The sequence below is a fragment of the Acomys minous genome, assembly GCF_964271855.1.
Source record: "Acomys minous genome assembly, chromosome: 2".
In the NCBI taxonomy this organism is placed as follows: Eukaryota; Metazoa; Chordata; class Mammalia; order Rodentia; family Muridae; genus Acomys; species Acomys minous.
The window spans coordinates 138,754,070-138,775,366 of record NC_140484.1 but is presented as its reverse complement, the minus strand read 5'-3'; the positions used below and the strand labels follow the sequence as shown (position 1 = coordinate 138,775,366).

Below are 21,297 nucleotides of genomic sequence, written 5' to 3'. Positions count from 1 at the left end.
TTGAGTTGAATATGTTTTTATTAAGTTGTAACATTTTTGTATGAGGGTCTTTTTTGAGACAAGGTTCTTGTAATACAGTGTCCTTGGCTGGCCTGATGCTCACCGTATAGCACACAGACTAGTCTTGAACTCATCACCTCGTGGTTCAGCCTCCCTGCTACTAGTGTTATGTGTGTGCATCCAGTTAGGTATTTCACATGCATTTTCTCATGTCAGTATCTTGCCTGTTTATTTTCTTAATAGCATCTTTCAAAGAGAAGTCTTCAGTGTTTATGAAGTCATATTTATCATTTTTCTTTTGATTCACATTTTTTGTGTGTTCTGTTTAAGATGTCTTTGCCTAATCCATATGGTTTTATCTAGAAATTATATTTGGCTTTAGTGCTTACATTTAGGTTTATTTTTGAAATTAAAATATAATTGCATCATTTTCTCCTTTCCCTTTCCTCCTTCCAACCCCTCCCTTGAGTTAATCTTTATAGATGATGAGGCATCAGGATTTAAGTTTGCTTTTACATATCTCAGTACTGTATCACTGGCCTTTAATTTCATTTAATTAATATATTTAGCACATTTGTTGAAAAATCAGTTGACTCTGTATGCTTGTTCCTAGGTATAAAACCTAGAGTTCATACATAGTGGTTACATTCTCTACCACTGAACTCCATTCTAAGTTCAGTGCCAAATGATCAGCCTTGAAAACATTTATAGACAGGTAACTTGCAGGTTGTATTTATATATTTAGGAACACACACACACACACACACACACACACACACACACACACACGTAACAACGATTAAAGAAAAAGAGCTTTACATTGGTTTTTGAGTTGTAAAATCATGTGCGAAGGATTTTCCCCCTTTTGTTAAAAATGGATTCTTTTCTCATACAATACATGCTGATTACAGTTTCCCCTCCCTTTACTCCTTCCAATTCCTCCACACTGCCTTTCCCATCCAGATGCACTCCCTTTCTGTCTCTCATTAGAAGAAAACAGCCTTCTAAGAGATAACAATAAAACATAACAAAATAAAATAAAAAACCATCATATTGAATTTGGACAAGGCAAGTCAACAGAAGGAAGAAAGCTCCAAGACAAGGCACAAGAATCAGAGGCCCCTGGTTTGCACACTCAGAAGTCCTATAAAAGTCCTCAGCTGAATGCCATAATATGTACATGGAGGACGTGGTGCAGATCCATGTTGTCCCTGTGCTTGCTGCTTCAGTCTCTGTGAGCTCATGAGTCTCGCTAAGTTGAATTGGAGGCCTTCTCCTAATGTCCCCCTTCCATTCCCTCTGTCTCTTACACTCTTTCTGCCTCCTCTTCCTTAGGGTTCCCTGAGCTCATAAGAGGAGGGATTTGATGGAGACATGCCATTTAGAGCTGTGCGTTCCAAGGACTCTCTGTCTTGTTAGAAAAAAAGTTGTTCATAGTCTTCCCTACTTAGTGTCTGTAACACAGGGGAGTGTGTGTACTTTTGTCCTGGTACTAATGATCTTTTCTTCTTCTCACATTTTTTTCCTGATCAATTGGACAAAGGCCAATCATTTTCATCTTTTCAAAGATGTGGTTTGGTCTCGTTGTTAGAGTGTCTCTAGAGCATACTTGAGGGCTGGTTTAGCCTTAGTAAGCCTCGTTTGAACCTGGTGTCTTTGACTCTGGGTAGTAGAACACAAACTGTTCCTGCCTGTGTGGAAGCCTAGAATGTTCTTACATGGCATCTTGTTCCTTCCTGTGTCAGTACTCAGCTTCAAACGTGAGCTTCCCTCTACATGTCTCTGGAGTGCTTATCCAAGAAGCTCTGTAGATCTCAGCAAATTCGAGCTTCCCCTCCCCCTCTGAACTGAAGGTGTATTTTTTTTTTAACTCAAAGAGCTCAGTGGCCCCTTTTCCTTCTTGGGAGTTACCATGCACCACTTGTATTATAGAGTTTGAAGATGTGCAAAAGACAGAAGCAGACATTTCAGCAAAGGGGAGATACAGATTGAGAATTTGCACATTAAATCATGTTCAACAGAATTTTCCTCTAAGAAAATGCAAATTAAAGGTAGAATGAGGCAGCTGGGTATAGTAGAGCACACCTTTAACCCGAGCAGAGGCAGAGGCAGAAACAGGTGAATCCCTTTAAGTTCAAGGCTAGCCTAGTCTACATAGCAAATTCCAGGCAAGATAGTTACATAGTCAAATACTGTCTTAAAAAAAAAAAAAAAGAATAGTCTGCCTCTCCATACCGTTTAGAAGGGCTGAAATAAGAAATAGTATCTCCAGATTGGGTTGCAAAGAAAGTATCATGCATACCTCACTAGTGAGGTAGAAAACAAAATGCATGTGTGTTAGTTGCTTATCTGTCTCTGTGGCCAAATTACCTGCCTTGCTGATGGCAGGGAAGACTTGTAGAGCACCCCATCTCAGAACAGGGAGGGACCAGAAAGCAGAAAAATGGCCAGGGGTAACATACACCCAAAGATCCATCCCTAGCAATCTAAGCTCCACAGCCTCCTAAAATAGAACTACCAACTGGGGACCAAGCACACAAAATATAGCATGTAAGGGACATCTGGTAGTAATCCACAACAGGGTGTTTTGGAAAATAATGTAGCAGTTTGTTTAAAAAAAAAAAAAAACAAGCATGCAAATACTGTGCAGTAAAGCAGTTTTTTTATTTGGGAATAAATTATGTAGAAACCATTTAAGACACACACCTGCCCTTAACCTCTTGCCTGCATGCACATGTGAATGTGCATACATACACATATACCCCATACAAAATCTTCATGCATTAAACATACGCAAAAGCATACACGTATCCCCAAGAAATGAAGATATGGACATGTAGAACTTGTACATGAATATTCATAGCAGCTTTATCTAGTAGCTATAAACTAGACTCTGCCCTTTAGCAGGTGAATGATTAAATGGTGGTGTATGTATCCATAGTATACCACTAAGCAATAAGGATGAATGGATTATTGGTACATGCAGAGAATTTTGCTGAGCGAAGGGCAGAAGAAGCTTATCTTAAAAAGATATGATTCTACATGTATAATAGTGTTCAAATGGCAAAGCTGTGGGGATAGATAACAGATTAGTAGTTGCTAAGGGTTGGGGAGTGGCATGCTAGTAGCAAGGGTGGGTGTGGTCATGAAGGACAACACCACAAGGCAGGCTTGTGGGTGGATGCATCTCTGCTGTATTTTGTGTATTTTTAATGCATGCATGTGTATGGGATATATGTGTATGTATGCACATTTACACGTGTGTGCAGGCAAGAGGTTGAGATGTCTTTCTTAATTGCTTTTTTCCTTATACATTGAGGCAGGAACTCTTGTTTAAACCTGGAGCTTGCCAACTTCACTACTCTAACTAGCCAGCAGGTATTAAGGATCCCATCTCTGCTTCCCAAGCACTAGGATTACAGGAGGGTCTTCCATGCCCACCTGCTGTGTTTGTAGGCACTGGGGGTTGGATTCCAGCTGTAATACTTGCAAGTCATGGGTTTTCCCACTGAGCCATCACCCTAGCATCGGTTCTGCTAATATAGATATCTTGGTTATGATATTATGCTATGGTTTTCTTCATGCTGTCTCTGGGAGAAACTAGAGTAACTTGAGATTTCTGTGCTTCTTATAACTACATGTCAATCTATACTTATCTCAAGATTAAAAGGTAATTTATTGGAAGTAGCACAAGAAGTTATAACAGAAAGGTTAATAGAATTTCTTTCTATACATAGAACTTTCACCTTCTATAGTTAAGATAGCATAAGAGTTTAAACGCTAACATTGGACTGGAAAAATATCTATAGCAAATATGGATGAAAACAAGCTGATAGGTTTAATATATAAAAAGTTCTGTGACTAATGAAGAAGTCACTGAAATCCTCACAGGTAAGCAATTCACAAAAGAGAGAAAAAAAAAATGCTGCCAGCTGTAAAACCTGTGAAAAAGTATTTAATCTCACCAATCATCAATGAAAGAAATTTCTTTTTTAGTCCAGATTATAAATCTGCATTATACAGCCTTATTCCGAAACATCACTCCTTTCCAAATAATTTCATACCAGCCTTGTAGAATGTATTGAGATCACATGGAAGTTCAGCTATGGTACTAGCATTTAAAGACATGCGCTTTTTCTGCTTTAAGTATTATTTAACCTTGTATTATTATGTTTATCACTACATTACCAATGACTGGTTATTTTACATTGATAAGTCACTCTTCCCCTTTTTCTTTTCCTCTCTTACCCTTCTCCCTCCCTCCTTTCTTTTCCTGAGACAAGTTCTCATGATATAGTCCAGGCTGGCCTCAAACTCACAGACCTCTTGCCTCTGTCTCCTGAGTGCTGGGGTTTTAGGCATTATTTTCCCCCTCTCTGCTAGGAATTGAACTTTGAACTTGCATGTTAGGAAGTGCTTCACCACTGAGTTCCATCTGCAGCCTATTTAAAGGGCTTGTTTTGCAAAAGGGTCTCACTAACTTGCCTTGAAGTTGTAATCCTTGTACCTTGCATCCTAGGTAGCTAGGATCACAGGCCTGCTGCCACTTTCTTCTATCGAGTTTCACAGTTGCTGGATCTAACTTTTGGTGAAAATTTTTTTAATTTGTCAAGAAAATGTCCTGCTATGTTTTTGATGTTTACATGTTAAAGGATTGGTCCCTAAACTGACACTGTTGGGATGTACACCTTTAGAAAGTGGGGCCTCAGGGAAGGACCTTACTTTTTTGTGAGTGCCCTCAAAGGAGACTACTGACTGTCCCCTTTCACTTCCTCTTTACTTTCAGCCTATATAAGCAGTTTGGCTCTGCCACTTGTTTCTCTTGTAATGTGTTAATCTTGCCAGAGGTAATGGGCTGCCCAATCTTGGGCTGGAATCTCCAGAACCTTCAGCCATAATAAACCTTTCTCTTTATGAGCAATTTATCTTAGGCATTTCATTACAGTGATGTAGAGATGATAAATGCACTGCAAGCATTTTTACTCCATGTAAAGTGTCATACGTTCAGAATACTTGGATAGCTATATAGAGTTTCTGCCTTGCTAGAAATTTTATGACCATGCCTTTCCTTTAAAAATATGAAAACCCAGGGCTAGAGACTCAGTGGGTAAGAGCTCTGATTGTTCTTCCAGAGGACTGGGTTCAATCCTCAGCACCCACTCAACCATCTGTAATTCCAGTTCCAAGGGATCAGATGCCCTCTCCTGCTGCGCTAGCTTCTGCTTCTGCCCTCGAGGGCGTCCAGACACCCTTATACACCAGGATAGACTGGAGGAATGAGGCTTAGCTGGGTGGGTGGGTGGGTTAGCAGGATCTCGGCCCAATGGTGAATATGGGAGAAAAGCCTTCTCTGAGACAGTTTTCAGTGAAACATAAGGGCTATATAAACCTTGGGGAGTGGATAGGGCTTTTGGGGATGAGTGTAGATCATTGGCCAGAGCTAAGGTGCTGGTAATGCTTCATTTGCGTCAAGAGGAATTCCAGGTGCTTGCTGGACATGTCTTTATAAAGAAATAGGAAGTTTTAACCTGAACCCGGCCACCAGGCTACATGACTACTTCAAGGGTGGCAGAGGTGGGGGTCACAAAGCTATATGCACTGGAGGGCCGGCCTTCCCCGAAGACCTACCCCCCCCACACACACACCTCATACAGCACACCTGCCCCACACTCTTCTAGCCTTCTTGGACACCAGGCATGCACAAGATACACAGCCATATTTGTAGACAAAACACTCCTACATTTAAAAAAATCTGAAAATTCTTCATTCTGTATTTTTCACTTGATTGAAAACAAGATAAATATTTTTCTGGTCTGATCCCTTCTCTCAATAGGTAGCCTGATTTTAATTAGCTGTTTGTTCTATGTCTGGGAATTTATTTTCATCTTATATTTAAAAATCTGAATTTGGTCACAGTCATTGGTTCTGTCTGTGCACACATGAAAGTGTTTCCATACTACCTTTGCCTAGCAGTTAGTGAGTCTTCCCTCCATGAATAGACATTTTCTTTCATCATTTTTAATTAATGCTTTGATGGATGTATTTTTCTTTGCTATCACAGTCTAGTAACTCAAAATCAGGTATACTGAGCAAACCTTCCACAATTTCTCAGAATTTTCATTTCTTGGTCATTTTTATTTTGTTACAGGAGAATTCTTCAGTGTAAACTTCTAATACAGGGATCTGTTTTTCAGCCCTGTCCATCCTGGTCTTGTGGGTATACGTGTCTCACCTTGTGATCATGCCTTTCTGTTTACAGTAGTTGTGTTTTCCATTTGCTCCATATCCTCTTGAATGTCGCTAGGGATAAGTTGACATGTTAAAGCCTATTTCCTATGCTGACTGCTTTATTAGTGGCTGCTGTATAATTTGCTTAGTTTGGTTTTCATGATTTGAATTGCTGTGGTTTTCACAGAAGCAGTGAACCTTTGTTGTTTGCTTACATTTTTAAATGAAGTTTTATAGAAGTAAAGACATTTAACATGAGCTACTTCAGCATTCAGGTGTTGTGATAGTTTTGGGTTTAACATTAGTTTTACTTAAGTATAAATACTTGTTTTTTTAGTTTTCCATTTATATGGGATGTCTTCTGTATATCCTTTCTTTTTCACTCTATGTATGTTCTTAGAGTTGAAATGAGTGTCTCATAGGTACAGAGTTATGCCTTCTTATTTTTTAAGTCTATGCAGCTGTTCTGGTGATTAGAAAATTTAACCTATTTATATTCAGTATAACAATTGATAGGCCATTTAAGATTTTTAATTACATTTATTTATTTGTGTGTGTTCCTATGCATATGGATATGTACCACAATGTACATGTGGAAGTCAGAGGACAGCCTGTCGAAGTTGTTATGTCCTTCCACTATGTTGGTCCTGGGGCTGGAACGCAGGCTGTTAGGCTTGGTGGTGAGTGCTTTTACCCACTGAGCCATCTTACTAGTCCCTGACTATTATTTTGATAGTTGTTTTCTGGTTCTTTTGTAGATTCTTTGTTCTTTTCCTCCCGTTCAGTCTTCCTTTATGGTTAGATTTTGTTGTTGTTTTGTTTGTATCTTTAGATGGCTTGCTTAAAGCCTGGGTCCCCCAGGGGATGACCTGGCATTGGAATGGTCCATAAGACCGAGTCTCTGAAGAGGCTAAAGTGTTGGAATAGGCCTGGAACCTTGAGTCTAAAAGGGTTGGCCTGGTGCTAGGGCAGTCTGAGGGCCTATTCTGCATGAGAAAGCCTTGTGGCCTACCTTTAGGTCCTGGGACTGTGGGATCCATAGGGCTGATCTGGGAGCTTAGTGCTATGTGTTGGTCAAATATTCATATCTACTGAATTGAGCATGGGTCCTGAATCTCCCAGATTGTGGAGATTAGCTTCAGAACTGCACCATTAATAGGTAAGTCTGGAGCCCATGTCTGTATTTAACAACCTGGTTTCTGACTCTGGAGGTATCTGGATTCTGGGCAGACCTAGAAGCTGTGGCTGGGTTTGCTAACTGGATCAGGACTGGCCTGGAACCTAAAGCTCACTTGTTGCTGGGTGTGCCTGGACCCTATTTCTCTGGGGGTCAGTATAGAGATTGCTAGTTGTGGGCATAATAACTAAGGTCAAGGGGCTGCCTTGGGACGTTGTTGTAGAGTAGGCCTGATGCCTGGGGTCATGGAGGCCAGGATGACTGAATCCTGGGGCTGATGGATTGGACCTAGAGTTTGAGTCTAATTGCTTTTCATCCTACATCAAAGCAGGAAGTCATTGAAATACAAAGGTAAGCACTGCTCTTTGTGTAGAGTGAAGGCAAGCAATGGACTTCTCTTGAGAAGTCTGTGGTTGAGATCTCAGTAGCAAGCCCCTGCCCTGAGGATCTGAAGGTCTTAAGTAACTATTACAGTCCATTTTCTATTGATATAACTGAATACCAAATGAGGTCACTTAATAAAGGGTAGAAGTTTATTTAGTTGATGATATGGGAGTGAGCATCCACTTGGCATCTGGTCAGAGACTTCTTGCTGGACTACTGTATGGCAGAGGGCATCACTTGGCCAGACAGAGCTGGCTTGATGCCTTCAGTTTTCCTTCTTACAGATCCACGAATGCCATCATGTGGAACCTTCCATCAGAACTGATTTAATCTCCTCCTAAAATCCTCCTCTCAAAATACCATTAACGTATAACATTGAGGATTGAGCTTCAGCAAAGGTTTGGGGAGGAACAAACACTCAAAGCATAGTGGTAGTTACACTCCTGTTTTAGTTAGCACTATGTGCAGTTATCCGAGGAGTGAAGGCTGCACGGGCAAGACTCTGATACTCATGTCAGTGCTGCTGAGGGTTGAGTGAGCAGGAGTTTTTACATGACTGGGAGAACTGAAATGCTGTATGACTCATCTGCAGAGTAATTTGGTGAAGATACAGTCTTTTAAAATGACTGTTCTCTTTTGGCATACTCTCCATATTCCTAGAAGCCCATCTTGAGGAATTGAGGTAGGTAGTCTGGGTTTATATAGTGCTCTTCACTGCCACATAGCTTACACTAGGGACAAGTTGGAAGGAAGCTGCTCAAATGTCTTATATAATGGTAAATCATATTAGTTACATGACATGGGAAATACCCATGACACATATTACGTGAAATAGTATAGGACAGCAGTACATATTGAACATGATCCTTCTTTATTAAAAAGGCAGAAAAATACTATCTGGACATGATTTTAAAAGGCTGAGGTAAACAAATCCCCAGTGGTAGGATTCTGCATGAATTTGTTTTTTTTTTTAAACTTGTCTATAATTAAAACTAGTAGGAAAAATATAACAAAATAAACAGCTATGCTACCCTCCTCAAAAATTCAGCAAAGTGTGAATGACTTTTATAATAAAACATGTAAAAATGTCTCTAGATACCTCACATTGTACCAAAAGAGTGCAGTTTTTTTTTTTTTACAATTGGTGGGCAAAAGTGGGGTCTACTGGAGATGAATATGCAGTTGTCATCAATGTGCAAATGATTCTGAATTCTCCAGCTTTCCACGTTGTGTAGTGGGCACCACAGTTGCCAGCTCCGCCATATGAGCTCCAGCGTGGCCCATCTGCTGCTCAGGCTTGGCTTGGCTGACAGATTTATCTCATTTCATCCCTTATTTGGCAGCATAGCCTCTTTCTCATTATCATAGGTTTGGTGCCAAGGTTACTCATTTTGCTTACCTGTTTGTTGTTTTTTCCTTTTGTTCCATTTTGTTAAAATGAAGGTGCCAACAATGGGAATTCTGTCTCTGAAAATGCCTGTGGGGTCTTGGTCATGTCTTGCTAACTTGCCCCTGCTTCTGACAGCTACAGACTATTTTGGTTGTTTTGATAAATATAAAGCAGCATGGTTTGTTTTTTAAAGGGCCTAGCATTCCTTTTCCCAGCCCCAGCCCCAGCCCCACCCCCACCAGAAGATTTGGAAATGTTTCCAAATAGAAATTGTAAACCCTAGCCTATAGCTAAGTCCTCTCCATCTGGTATTTGTGAAAAAAAAAATTTTAATGCTGAAGGCACCTGCTGTTTGCTTCATCTTCATCAGTGTTTCAGAAACACAAGGGTTGAGACTTACCTCTACCTCAAGCACTTTACCTACAAAGGATTTTCCTGTCTTGGTTTGTATTTCACAGAGCACTGGGACGGTCAGCCAGACTCGTAGGTATTTGTTCAAGTGAAACTTTAAGGAATGTCAGAACCATTTTAGCGATTTACTGAATAGATTTGTTAGGATAGGATGCTGTTGCCAGAGAAGCCTCTCTGATCTGACACTATTTATTTTCAAAGATGCTCCTTGTAAGACTTTGCGCCACTTTCCTCTCTAGGTTACCCTGAAGAGACTTATCCAGTGTATGACCTTTCGGATGGTGTGAAACGCAGGCAGGAAACAATCCTGGTGGATTACCCTGATCCGGAAGAGCCCTCTGCTGAAGAAATAGCTGAACGGATAGGAGTGATGGAAGAGGAAGGCTCAGAGCATTTGACCTGGGATCGTTTGCCCACTGATCCTGGAGCCCAGAAAGATAGTTCTGTCACCCTGTGTGGTTCTGAACCAGAGCCATGCCCCTGCTGTTTTCATGAAGAGGAGGATCCTGCTGTCTTGGCAGAGAATGCTGGCTTCAGTGCAGATGGCTACAGTGAGCCGGAGGAAGCCACCAAGGAAGACTGGCCCCAAGACTTTACAAGTGAAGGGTTAGGGGTCAGCACTGTGAACACACACATGGGTGGCATGTTGAGGAAACGCAACCCCCAGGGTTTTGAGTGAAAGCAGCCTGCTTGGGGAAGTAGCCATCATTCTGTTCCCGAGGTGGCTTGTCTCAGTTTCACCCACTGCCCTGTGCCCTCTCCGTCCTTCTCTGTTCAATATCATAGTTCTTGGGCCACCACTGTGATTATTGTCTGTCCTTCCTGGTGCTTGCACACCTGTCACCTTGTAAAGTAGCCATTAGCGTGAACACAGGACACAGTCACCTTTGTCGATCGGAAGCACTAACCCATTCAGTGATTCTGTGGTTGCTTGTGCTTGCAGGTGCTATCACCTGGCGGATGTCTGACTCCTCTTAGGAGCAACAGATGATTTACCTGAGAATGAGCAGTGGGTTGGCAGATATTCAGGTTTTAGGAATGAAGATTTTGGACTTCCAAATGCCTTATACTTTGGGCCTTGGTCCCTGAGAAGAGCATGCTCTATTGTGAGGATGAGGGGCCCAGAGCTCAGGACAGCTGACTGAGCTGCAGCCTTTCAGTCTTCTAAGATGCCCTGGCCCCTGCAGAGTAGCAGGCCACGAACACACAGGCCTTTCTGGAGACCATTTTGCTTGCGTATTCCCACAATCCCTAGCTTCCTGTCCTCACTCTGTTGAACACAACTGCCAAACCCAGAAGCACCTTTGTATGTCTGGTTTTTTTGTGGCTAGGGGAAATTTGAGGCACAGCACTAGTTCGTATCCCACAGAGCTGCAGTTTGAGGCTGTTGCAGCTACAGGGCTGCCTGTATGGTCCTTCCATGGAGAGCTCAGGTGTAGGAAACCATGTCCTTATGGGACAAGATGGAAACCTGTGAATCCTAACAGGGGTGAGTCAGTTCAGTTACATACAAGACCTGAAAGTTGAAAGCTGACGTGTCTCCAAGGACATTCTTAGTCTTGAAATGGGAAACTCAAAAACTAAAGAATCCTGTGAGGCTGGCTACAGTCTTTACATTTCTATTGTACCTGGCCTGACTATGATGCTGGAAGACAGTTTGGACTGCTCAGGAGCACACTGGCTGCCGTCAGGAGGCATGAGGCCACACTAAGATACTGCCAGCTACCACAAAGCTTTACATGTTAGTAGGGCTAGAGAAGTCCCTTGAAGATGGAGCCTAAAAATATACTGCACTGTATTCATCCATGTGTAGAACATTTGATTGAAATTGTGAAGAATGCAGTTGAACTTGACATAACTAAGTGTAAAAAGCAATGTATGTACTCTTTTTCTGTGTGGCTCCCTCACCCACCATGAGAAGTTGACTTAGGATGGCCCTGGGTCACTGGTTCTAGTTTTTGTCCAGAGGTTATGATTCCGTTATTAGATAAGAACTTGTTTCCTTCTCAGTTGTTCATTGGACAGCTGCCCCGTGCTGTATACTAAGAAGACTGAATTTGCACCTTGAAGAATTTCAGCTTAATGTAGGAGTCTGACAGATATACCGTGGACCATAGGAAGCCTCAAGATTGTGAATTCTTCAGGCAGATGTCCCTGCAATTCTGGCTGTAGAACTTTGGATTGGCTCCTCAGGCGTCTGAGCCTGGCATCTGTGAAGTGAGGATAGTAAAAACACAGGTCTCACAGGGTTGGAAGCTGTAAGTGAAGTAGTCAGTACACATAGGGCAGCATGACTAGCTCGTGCATAACAACATATCATACTGTTCTATTATAGTGTAAACCCAAAACTGCAGGAGCATGGAACAACAGGAATGTTATTGCCAAAATACCAATACATTTTCGGAGAGACTTGTGGCATGCTAAAACATAAGTGAGGAAGAAAGGATATTTTTGCAGAAAGAGGAGGTTAGCATGTAGAGTGGGGTGTGTAGATGGCTTTTCAGGTGAGAAGTGTTACAGAGCCCACTGTTATTATTTGGGATTAGCTTTGGAAACAATTCCTGCCAGAAGGACCAATCCCTCATGGTTCTTCCCACTCTAGATATTAGTTTGCATATAGTAATATATTTATTTGTATATATCAGACAATTTAATGTACCTTTCAGTAATTTGGAATATAGAATTTTCATTTTATTTTCCAGAATTGTACCCTTTGGATATGATGAGTTTTACATGTATAGCTAATCCAGGGTGACCAACATCAAGGGACTGATTTTCACTGTTGTCATCTTCATTTCTCAGTATTAAGGGCTGCAGACTTCATCAAGGCCTTGCCAGTAGGTCTGCAGTGACCTATGGGGCACCACAGTAGTGGCTGGCCATAGAAGCCACTGCACATCACCTAGGACCATGCTTGGTAAGTCAGGTGGGTGATCAGCCAGAAGATCCTTTAATTTGGCTGTAGTAGGAACATAGGACAGTGCCTCATTATCTCAGGGACTAGGCCTGGGAGGCATACTGAGTGGAAATGGATTTCATCTCTAGAAATTATGGCCTGTGAGAGCCATGTTCTTTGTATTTAGACATAGGTAATAAAATAGCTTATGGTCTGCACTCAGATACTCTGAAAAAAGGAACTTAACTAATACTCATTTTCTCATTGCTGTGACAAAAATACCTAACAAAGGTAACAGTGCAGGAAGAACATACAGTTTGAGGACAGTCTTCAGGGCAGCAGAAGCCATAAGGACTGCTTCACAGGGAGCAGAGAGAGATGAATGCTAGCACTTGGCTTGCTTTCCCTCTTTTATTTAGTCTGGGACCCCTGCCAATAGGGTGATGCTGTCCATAGTAAGGATGCGTCTTTCTTCAACTAAACACTTTCATAGACAGGTGTGTTTCCATGGTGATTCTGAGTCCCCATAAAGTTGGCAATCGAGATTAGCCATAAGTGGTAGCAGGTGTAAAACAAGATTTTCCTGGATGTGTTCTACACAATTTAGGCTTTTTTTTTCCCCAACCTGATTACTAAACAAACAAAACCTCTTTCCCATTTAGAACATGCTGTATATGGTCTTCCTCACAAATGCGGAGGCTACAGGAGCCAGACCATGGTTCAGGTAGGGAATACTTTCAAGTCACCATCAATTATAGACCTACTCTTAAATTCCCCTTTTATTAGGACAGTTTATATCCACAAAGAATATTTTGTGTGCCACCTGTTGGGCAGTGGTCAAGAAGCAACTATTCTATAATTTCCTTAGTCATTAGCACATCTTGAACACTTTCTAGTATCTTTTATTTCGTAGGGTACCACTTTCCTTGTGAACGGACCAGGAGTCATGTCCACTTTCAGGACTGGGAGAGTCTGTCCAGAGGGAAATGTGCAGCAGTAGGTGCTTAACACCATCACTGTCTTGAATCCCACGCTGCCGGCCCTACCTGACACCCTCTCTCAGGCCACTCTGACTGCGCAGAATGGTCCAGGGTTACTCTGTGCGCTTTGTGTGACCTTGTGCTGTCTCCATCCAAGAGCTTCCATTGTCTTAGCTTCAAATCCACCACAGACTGAAAAAGATCCTCACACATTTAATTAGTCCCAGCTCCAAGTCAAGCCCAGAGGCATGTGGCTGGGCCTTTCCCACCTTGAGCCCTATGGCTCATTTCTGTCCACAAGGGCCACACCCACGAATTATCAACCAAGCTGGGCATGGTGGTACACGCCTTTAATCCCAGCACTCGGGAGGCAGAAGCAGGCCGATTAATTAGAGTTCAAGGCCAGCGTGGTCTACAAAGTGAGTCCAGGATAGCCAAGGCTACACAGAGAAACCCTGTCTAGAAAAAAAAAAAATCAGCCAGTTCCTTCGGGTGACTCAGATGAATCTTCTAACCCCATTTTCCCCCACACTCTGCATGTTGCTCTTTTGTTGCACTACCCTCCTGACCTTTGAAGTGTCTAGGGATGAACAGAATGGGGAACGTGAACAACAAGGACACAGCAGTCAAACAGGTCAAGTTTAATTTGTGGATACATGTCTGTACTTAGACAAACACTAAGTTCTACAACATACATAATGTCGTTGTGGGAAAATACCAAGTTTGTCATTGCACACCAATAAATAAATACATTTGCTTCAGAATACCAAAAATTTTATTCAAAAAGTCACTTAATAAAAGCACAGTTTTGCAAGTTTGTCTAAAACTCCAGATAATTTTGAACAAAAATAAAATGTCTGACCACTCCAAAATAGGAAAAGACAGTCGTGTGCAAATTGACATACATGTTCTAGGCGTGAAGACTGGCTAAGTGTGCTCCCAGCAAGAGAAATGCTGCCTGTCCTCAGCAAGCTGGTCACCAGTGCAGGGTCCAGGAGGCTGGGGCCGAGCATCCCCTTCCACACTGCTCTGAGGTGCTCTATAGACACTCGACATTTCAGCCTCCTCGCCAGCTCTACCTGGACCTCAGTGGGGAGGAAGGGCAGGAGGATAGGAGACGGGTGCAGTGTCTTTCTTGGAAAAGAAAGAAGGCACAGTGATGACCTAGGACAGGTAGTGATGAGTGCGAGGATTAACTTTCTTTAACCCTAACTCCTACAGCAAGCTTTGACAGGCCCGCATCTTGCAGGGAAGGAAACAGACAGAGATTACACAGTTTGCTCAAATGCTCTAGCTGCTCAGTGCAGTTAACGCTCCTAGACCAACTCGCCTTCACACTGAAAACGCCAATCCATCCCAGTACTTCTTAATATCTTGAAATGACAGAAAATTGCAAGCTGGAATTGAGCAAGGGCAGGTGTCCATAAACTGAAATAAAAATCTATCCCATAGCCTGTTCTGGAGACTAAACCTGGTCTCCAAGCCAGGGCCTAGGGCAGTGTAAGGTCCCAACTCTGCAGGACAGTTGGGCCCCAGTCACAGTGCTGGGAACCACAGCTCAGGCATGCTCTGATGACACCTGGCATCCTGAAATCCCATGAGGACATTGGGGCAAGGACCACAGAAAAGGGGAGGCCAGGGCTGCTGATAAGGGAAACCAGGCTGTCCATTTATGAGATGGGCATTGTGCTTGCAGAGCCGAGCTGTGGATATGGCTCCTCTCTGCAGACCCCATCTGAGCAGACATCCCTATTGTTCGTTAAACTTAGAACTGCTTCTACATAAAGTTGAGGCAAATACCCTGCCATTTCCAGAAAAAAAACAACAGCAAAAGCACTTTTACAACATTGTTGCCTTATCACTGAAGAAGGCAGGTTTACCAAAAGTTCTCTTCCAGCCTGTCATCACACATCGAGGCATCCAACATCTGTGTTCCCAGAGGCATGCACCTTACTTGCTTGCTTCCCTTAGTGTCAAGATTGTTAAGGCACCATCACTACACCATGCTCATTTAAAAGGATGCACATCGCAGCTCCTCCTCCAGGGAGGCAGACACCACACTTCCTTGATAGTCTACTCCGAACCTCGTGCAGAAGAAAGAGCAGGAAATGAAGGGACATAATCCACAGTGGTCATAGCTGCCTCCTTATTCTTTTCCTACTCTGATGTGGTTTTAAACTCCTTTTGATTGTTTGCAGATTGCCCTTTCCTCCTGACACAAGTGCACACACACAGAGACAGACAGACACAGAGCACCTTGGAGCCAGAAAGACAGAAAAAGCTAGACTGGGAGAGGAGATGGGGAAGCTAACAGCACCACTCTGCAGGGGAACTGTTTGGAGCAGAGGGTGGAGGTTGTAGGGTGTAGAGCCAGTAGCATACAGAGGAGCTGCCTAAGGTCCAGCTGCCCCGCACTCATTCAGACTTTGCTGCCCAGCCAAGGACCAACTAGAAGGACAGGGTGTCAAACTAAGAAATCTTACTGGGAGAGGCTGAACCCAGGCAAAAGGCAACGTCACCGCGCTGAGTCTTAGGACCTGACCTGTGAGCTGGTCTTGTCACTCATGCCCAGCAGGGGCTTGTGCTGAGGCTGCTTCTCCACACTGGGCTATGAGGCTCAGTCTGTTTCCTGGTGCTACCAGATTATATCCAAACAGTCAACACCCCTTTTTGTGTGTGCTAAAGCAAAGAGCAGAGGCCAAGAGTTCACCATTGTGCTTCCAGTCCCACGCTTACCACCAGGGTGCCCTCCACACACTAGACTCCAGAATGAGCTGTCCAACCTTAGCATTGTAAACCCAGAGAAAGAACTTGACCAGACTGAAGACCTGCTTTCTATCACCTCTAATGGCAGCAGATTTCTCCTTATCAAGTTAGGGAAGGAGGGCAAACAGAACTATGGGAAGGAGATGGCACTGTAATCTTTCTTCAGGAGATAGGCCAGCCCCAGCATGAAAGTCCTAGTGCCCTCTAGAAACTAGACTGTAAACAAAGGCTAACTCACTGGAGGGTCCTCTCATAGAGATGTATGGCTCGGGTGTGTCAGCTCCTGCCACAGCAGGTGTGCCTTGCTTAGAGTGTCTGACACAGGAACATCTAGGTCTTTTGATGTACTACTTCCACGTACAGCAGTCAGCTTCCTGGCCTGTAGCGCCCCACTCACATATTCAAAGCATGACTTTTTAAAAATCTACACGGTCTTTCTAAGCATACCTACTTTAAAGCAAGAGGCAATGTCTAAATGCTCTTTGCTTCCCACTGGTTTCTTATCTCCATCTAGGCAAGAAGCTTCTTGCAAATGACACCTGGGAAAGAGCTTGGCATTCCCAAGCCCACCAGATGAGTGGTGCCATCCAAGGAAAAGTGGCAGTGGAGGGGATGTCCAGGCCCAGCCCCAGAACCCTCGGGTTACCTGTCACATCCCCACAAAGTGTGCAATGGTCCTGCTGAGGTCTCTGCAGAGCTTGAAGCCCTCATAGAGGGGTAAGCACAGGCCACATCACATCAGAATGGTATCCAAAATCTCAAGACAGCTTTCAACAGGGAACTGCCTGATTCCCCACTGAAAAGTTCTCAGCCTTGTACATTAACTCTGAGGGTCATAAGTCTCTGGAATTAGGAAAAGAAAGGACATGCAGAATGGACCCCAGAAGGCCAGAGAGTCTGGTTTCTGGGCAACAGTAGGAACAAAGGAACTTGAGGTTCCAAACTCTGCCATTAACCAGTTAGGTAACCAAGAGACAAGTCCCTTGTCCACAGGGATCAGCATTGCTTTTGGTGAACCCCACAGAGTACTACTACCTCTCAGCTCTTGTGGCCCTAAAATATCCTCTGCTCTCCTCCCCTAAGAATGGCACACAGCCGGCACTGGTCACGGCATGCTGGCAACAATGGGAGCTGAGTCTTCCCAGAGAGGACATTTTTCTTGAAGCATATCGTTACCTAAATGGTGACCTAGATCCCATGGGTGTGTCATAGGCGTTGTGCTGGGGCTACTCAACATCCAAGAGCCCTGATGAGGGAGCCCTCCCCCCCAATCCATTCAGACATTTGGCCTTGAGAGCTGGGTTCCTGCTTCTGCAAGCACTGGGCAAATCTGAAGCAACAAGTGAGCTAGCACTCCCAAGTCACCAGCTAATTCACACAGCCAGGCCCCTGCAATCCTAGCAAGGTGCTGCCACTCCTCGCCTATCCTTACCACCACCCAACTTCCCCTAGGCCTGACGGGCCCTTCTGAAGTGGGAGTACTTTCCGCTGCCCACCAGGGCCTCTGCTACATAAAGCCCAAGTCCCTCTACATACACAAACACTGTACTCCTACCTCCTGGACACCCATTGTCTTCTGACTTGTAGGCTGAGTGGACGGCTGGGCCACAGCAGCCTTGCTTGTGCTTCCTCCAGCTAAAGAGGCTGCCCAGTGTGACAACCACAACTGAGGCAGGGTACTGACCCAAGATTGGGTATGTGTGTTGACCTTGGGGCACAGAAATACTCTTCTCTTCATACCCATTTGCTATTCCCCTGCTTCAGCAGCAGAGGCAGAGCAGCCGGTTTCTGGTTGGTAAGGCCAGAGAGCCCACTGAGGGCCTATGAACAGAGGGTAGGCAGGGCTGTCTTGGCAGGCAGGCAAGCTCCACTCCGGACTGGGCCACCCTAAAGGCAGAGGGAGCCTCTACTCGCAAGCCAGCTTGCTGTCAAAGCTTGACAGAGCAATGGCAAAGGCCTGCAGAGCACACAGTGGGTAGTTGTAATCCATGGTGAACACGTCTTCTGCTACCCGACCAAACTGCATGACGATGTAGTCCGCTGTGGCCGTGCACAAGCATGAATGGGAGAGACAGGAAGAACAGGTAAGACATGGGACACAAGAGGGAAGGAAAAAGCAGAGATGCCAAAGGATGAAAAATCAAAGGCTCAGAAGAAGAGACAGGAGTAAGGAGGAAGAAGGTGAAAGGGGGAGATGCATACAGACAGCAGGGCACAGGGAAGAAAAGACATCCAGTGAGAAGGTGTTCCCGAGCCCCAGACATGGCTGGGCACACAGAAACTAGGGCCAGGGCTCTAATCACTACAGCAAAAAAAAGTTCTAACATAAGCCATATACCCATATCCTGTCTGTCACTCTGGTTAGAAAGGACCAGGCTGGGGATGGGGGATGGGCACCATATGTACAAACCACAGGGGCAGCAACACTTACGGTCATTGCCATGGATGATCTGGAAGTTCTTCACAGAGGCCTGCGTGACGCGCCCGTGGAAGTTAAGTACGTAGGACTGTGTGTCATCATTCCAGACTGGCGTCTTGTTCTGCAGCTCAATGATGCTCTCCGTGTTCTTGTTCTGCCAGCGTGCTAGCAGTGTCTCGTGCTCCTGGGCGGGGGTGGGGAGCCTCACTTGAGCCTGACCCAAGCCTTGGCATTATAACCAACCCAAGAGGGATCTTTCCCAGGAATGAGGCTTCTTAAGAGTTTCCTATGCTTCCAGGGCCTCTCAGATTGTATCCCCTACAAATACACCTTGTTGACTCTTAGAGGCTCGCATAGAGGCTGGGGTCTGTAGAAGTGTTAGGTAGAGACTCACGTTGCGTGGACGGATACAGACTCTCTCGTGAACCATGTTCATGCCTGGAACGATCACACTCATCTTCCGAGGTCCCTTGAAGCCCAGGACATTGGTCTCCTGGGAAAACAAGAGAACTCAGCACTGGCTGCCTAGAGGTGTTTACTTACGGAGAGACTGGCCAGGGCGGGAAAGATGAAGAGGAATAAAATGTCTGCAACATTAACACTTGAAGTCTAATAGTCACCTCTAAATTTAACACGTCCCAACCTGCTCCCATTTACAGCCCGGCTTGCTCCAATGGCAGGTCAGCACGCACACACTCATTCACGTGGAGTCATGGAACTTCACTCTCTCACACCTCACTCCTAACCTGTCCCCAGTTTCTGTCAGCTATCCTTCCAGATTACTCCAGAACCTAAGGTCGCCAGCCACTAGCGCGGCTCCTTGCTTCTGCCCTGAGTTCCTCTCTCACCATCTGTTCCCAACACAGCACCCTCACTGTTAAAGGATATGTTTCCTTTCCCCTCTGAAACTCTTATTCAACCTTCAGGGCCTCGTGTGATTTGCCCCCTATTCCTTAGTTTTCTTGGTATCTTAACTCTCTTCTGTAAGCACTCTGCCCCCCAGAGACATGTGCACAGCTGGTTTCCACTTGTGATCTTTTCTCCAATTACCTTGGCAAGACCTCTGCCATCCCTCCTGCAGGTCCACATACACCTAGGCATTTTATACACCTGTATCTCTACTTGATTTTAGTTCTGAGAATTGATCAAGAACATACTTATTTCATTTATATCCATTTTATGGCTTACCTCTCACTAAAAATTTAAATGCCATAAGGGTTTAAATTGTATCTATTTACTGTGTTCTAAGTCCCTCCCAACAGTACCTGAAATACAGATGGGCTCAGGCTGCTTCTCTAAAACTGGCCAGCAGATGGCACTGTGGGATCATTCAAAATAGCTGAGGTGTCCTAATAGTCTCTAAGAAGTAGCCCAGCCCAGATTCACTGGTCTTTCACTTTTAAAGCTACTAACTTGCACTCCTGGCATACTCAGGTAATCAAGTTTATTCCTTCTCAAGTCTCTGATGGGGTTGAAGACCAGGTAGCTTAGTTTTACAATGAAGCTTAGTTGTTTAGGGGTTAAGATGTTTTTAGGTCTAGATAGATGTTTTAAGTTGATATGACAAGATTGACTTACATTCAGAATTTTAGACACACCAAGATAGGAAAGATATTTTCTTAAGGCTGTCAAATACAAATAGCCAAAACACTAGGAATGTAACATTTATATAATTCCTGATTGTATCATGGTTATTCTTGCTGTAGGTAGTTTATTGTATATATGTGGAATAATATAAATATATATGTAAAAAGTTTTTAAGAGTTTAAGAAGATATAAAAAGAAAATAAAATATTTTAAAAAATAGAGAAAACAAGTTTGCAACAGAGAATACACCTATATTTATATTCCAGTCTTGTTCTTGTTGGAATAATTTTAGCAAGTGCCCCAACTCCAAGCTTCAGTTTCCAGATGACGAGGGAACAGAAGCTCTGTTCTGAAAACATTCTGTAGTGCCCTGGACCCATGCCAGCGAGATGCAGGTGAAGTACAGAAAGGAACCCAGCCCTCTACCTCCTGCTGTCCAGGAGCCTTCTGGGTCAGACTGCAGGGCCAAGGATGGTTCCCAGGGTTCCCAGGGCTCCCTAGACCTGAGGCCTGAAGACAGGTACAGTCCCTTCCCACACAGGATCACTTTACAGGAGACAGCCCTTTGGTATGTTGACAACCCATCCAGGAAAATAGAGTAGCCCCTGGTCAGGCACTATGGCCTGGAGGGGAACTGAGGACTCACATAGCACACAGCTGCCAGCTCCTGGCGCAAGGTTCCACTTTCCAGCGTAGAAGACGATGCTTTCTGAGGGTTGATGCCATTGTCATAAACGGTGAACTTGGTGCCCATCAGGTTGGACCTGAAGGAAAGACAACCAACAGGCTTGTATACCTTTTTCCATAGCACAGACAGTCCACTCTCTTACAAGAAGCTGACAGAGCAGTATGGAATGGCCCAGGGCAGATGTGGGGACACAGTGGAGGCACTCCACAGCAGGCAACTCAACGCAAAGGGTATCTCATTTCAGTGAAGGAAATCCAGGGAGTGAGTGAGTGTGTATGGGTTTCTTGGAGAGGACAATGGCACTGTTTTTCTTCTGGAAAGCCAGAGAGAATTCTGCACCTCATGGAGAATGGCTATCTGTTCTGTCCAAC

The 21,297-nt window shown here is 44.1% G+C and overlaps 2 protein-coding genes across 6 annotated transcripts in view; one reads left to right on the top strand and one right to left on the bottom strand.

The window, feature by feature from the left end:
- RIC3 (RIC3 acetylcholine receptor chaperone) overlaps positions 1 to 12,294 on the top strand; it is a 40,653-nt gene extending 28,359 nt beyond the window's left edge. For both annotated transcript variants that reach the window (XM_084773659.1, XM_084773658.1), the window contains exon 6: positions 9,830 to 12,294. In XM_084773659.1, coding sequence (XP_084629785.1) covers positions 9,830 to 10,269 — 440 coding nt within the window. In that variant the 3' untranslated portion in view covers positions 10,270 to 12,294. The remainder of the gene's footprint in view (positions 1 to 9,829) is intronic.
- A 1,798-nt stretch (positions 12,295 to 14,092) lies between these two features.
- The window catches only part of TUB (TUB bipartite transcription factor), an 83,323-nt gene continuing 76,118 nt past the window's right edge, over positions 14,093 to 21,297 (bottom strand). For all 4 annotated transcript variants that reach the window (XM_084773650.1, XM_084773648.1, XM_084773649.1 and 1 more), the window contains 4 exons: positions 20,885 to 21,002; positions 19,046 to 19,144; positions 18,664 to 18,835; positions 14,093 to 18,272 (listed from right to left, as the gene is read on the bottom strand). In XM_084773650.1, coding sequence (XP_084629776.1) covers positions 18,139 to 18,272; positions 18,664 to 18,835; positions 19,046 to 19,144; positions 20,885 to 21,002 — 523 coding nt within the window. In that variant the 3' untranslated portion in view covers positions 14,093 to 18,138. The remainder of the gene's footprint in view (positions 18,273 to 18,663; positions 18,836 to 19,045; positions 19,145 to 20,884; positions 21,003 to 21,297) is intronic.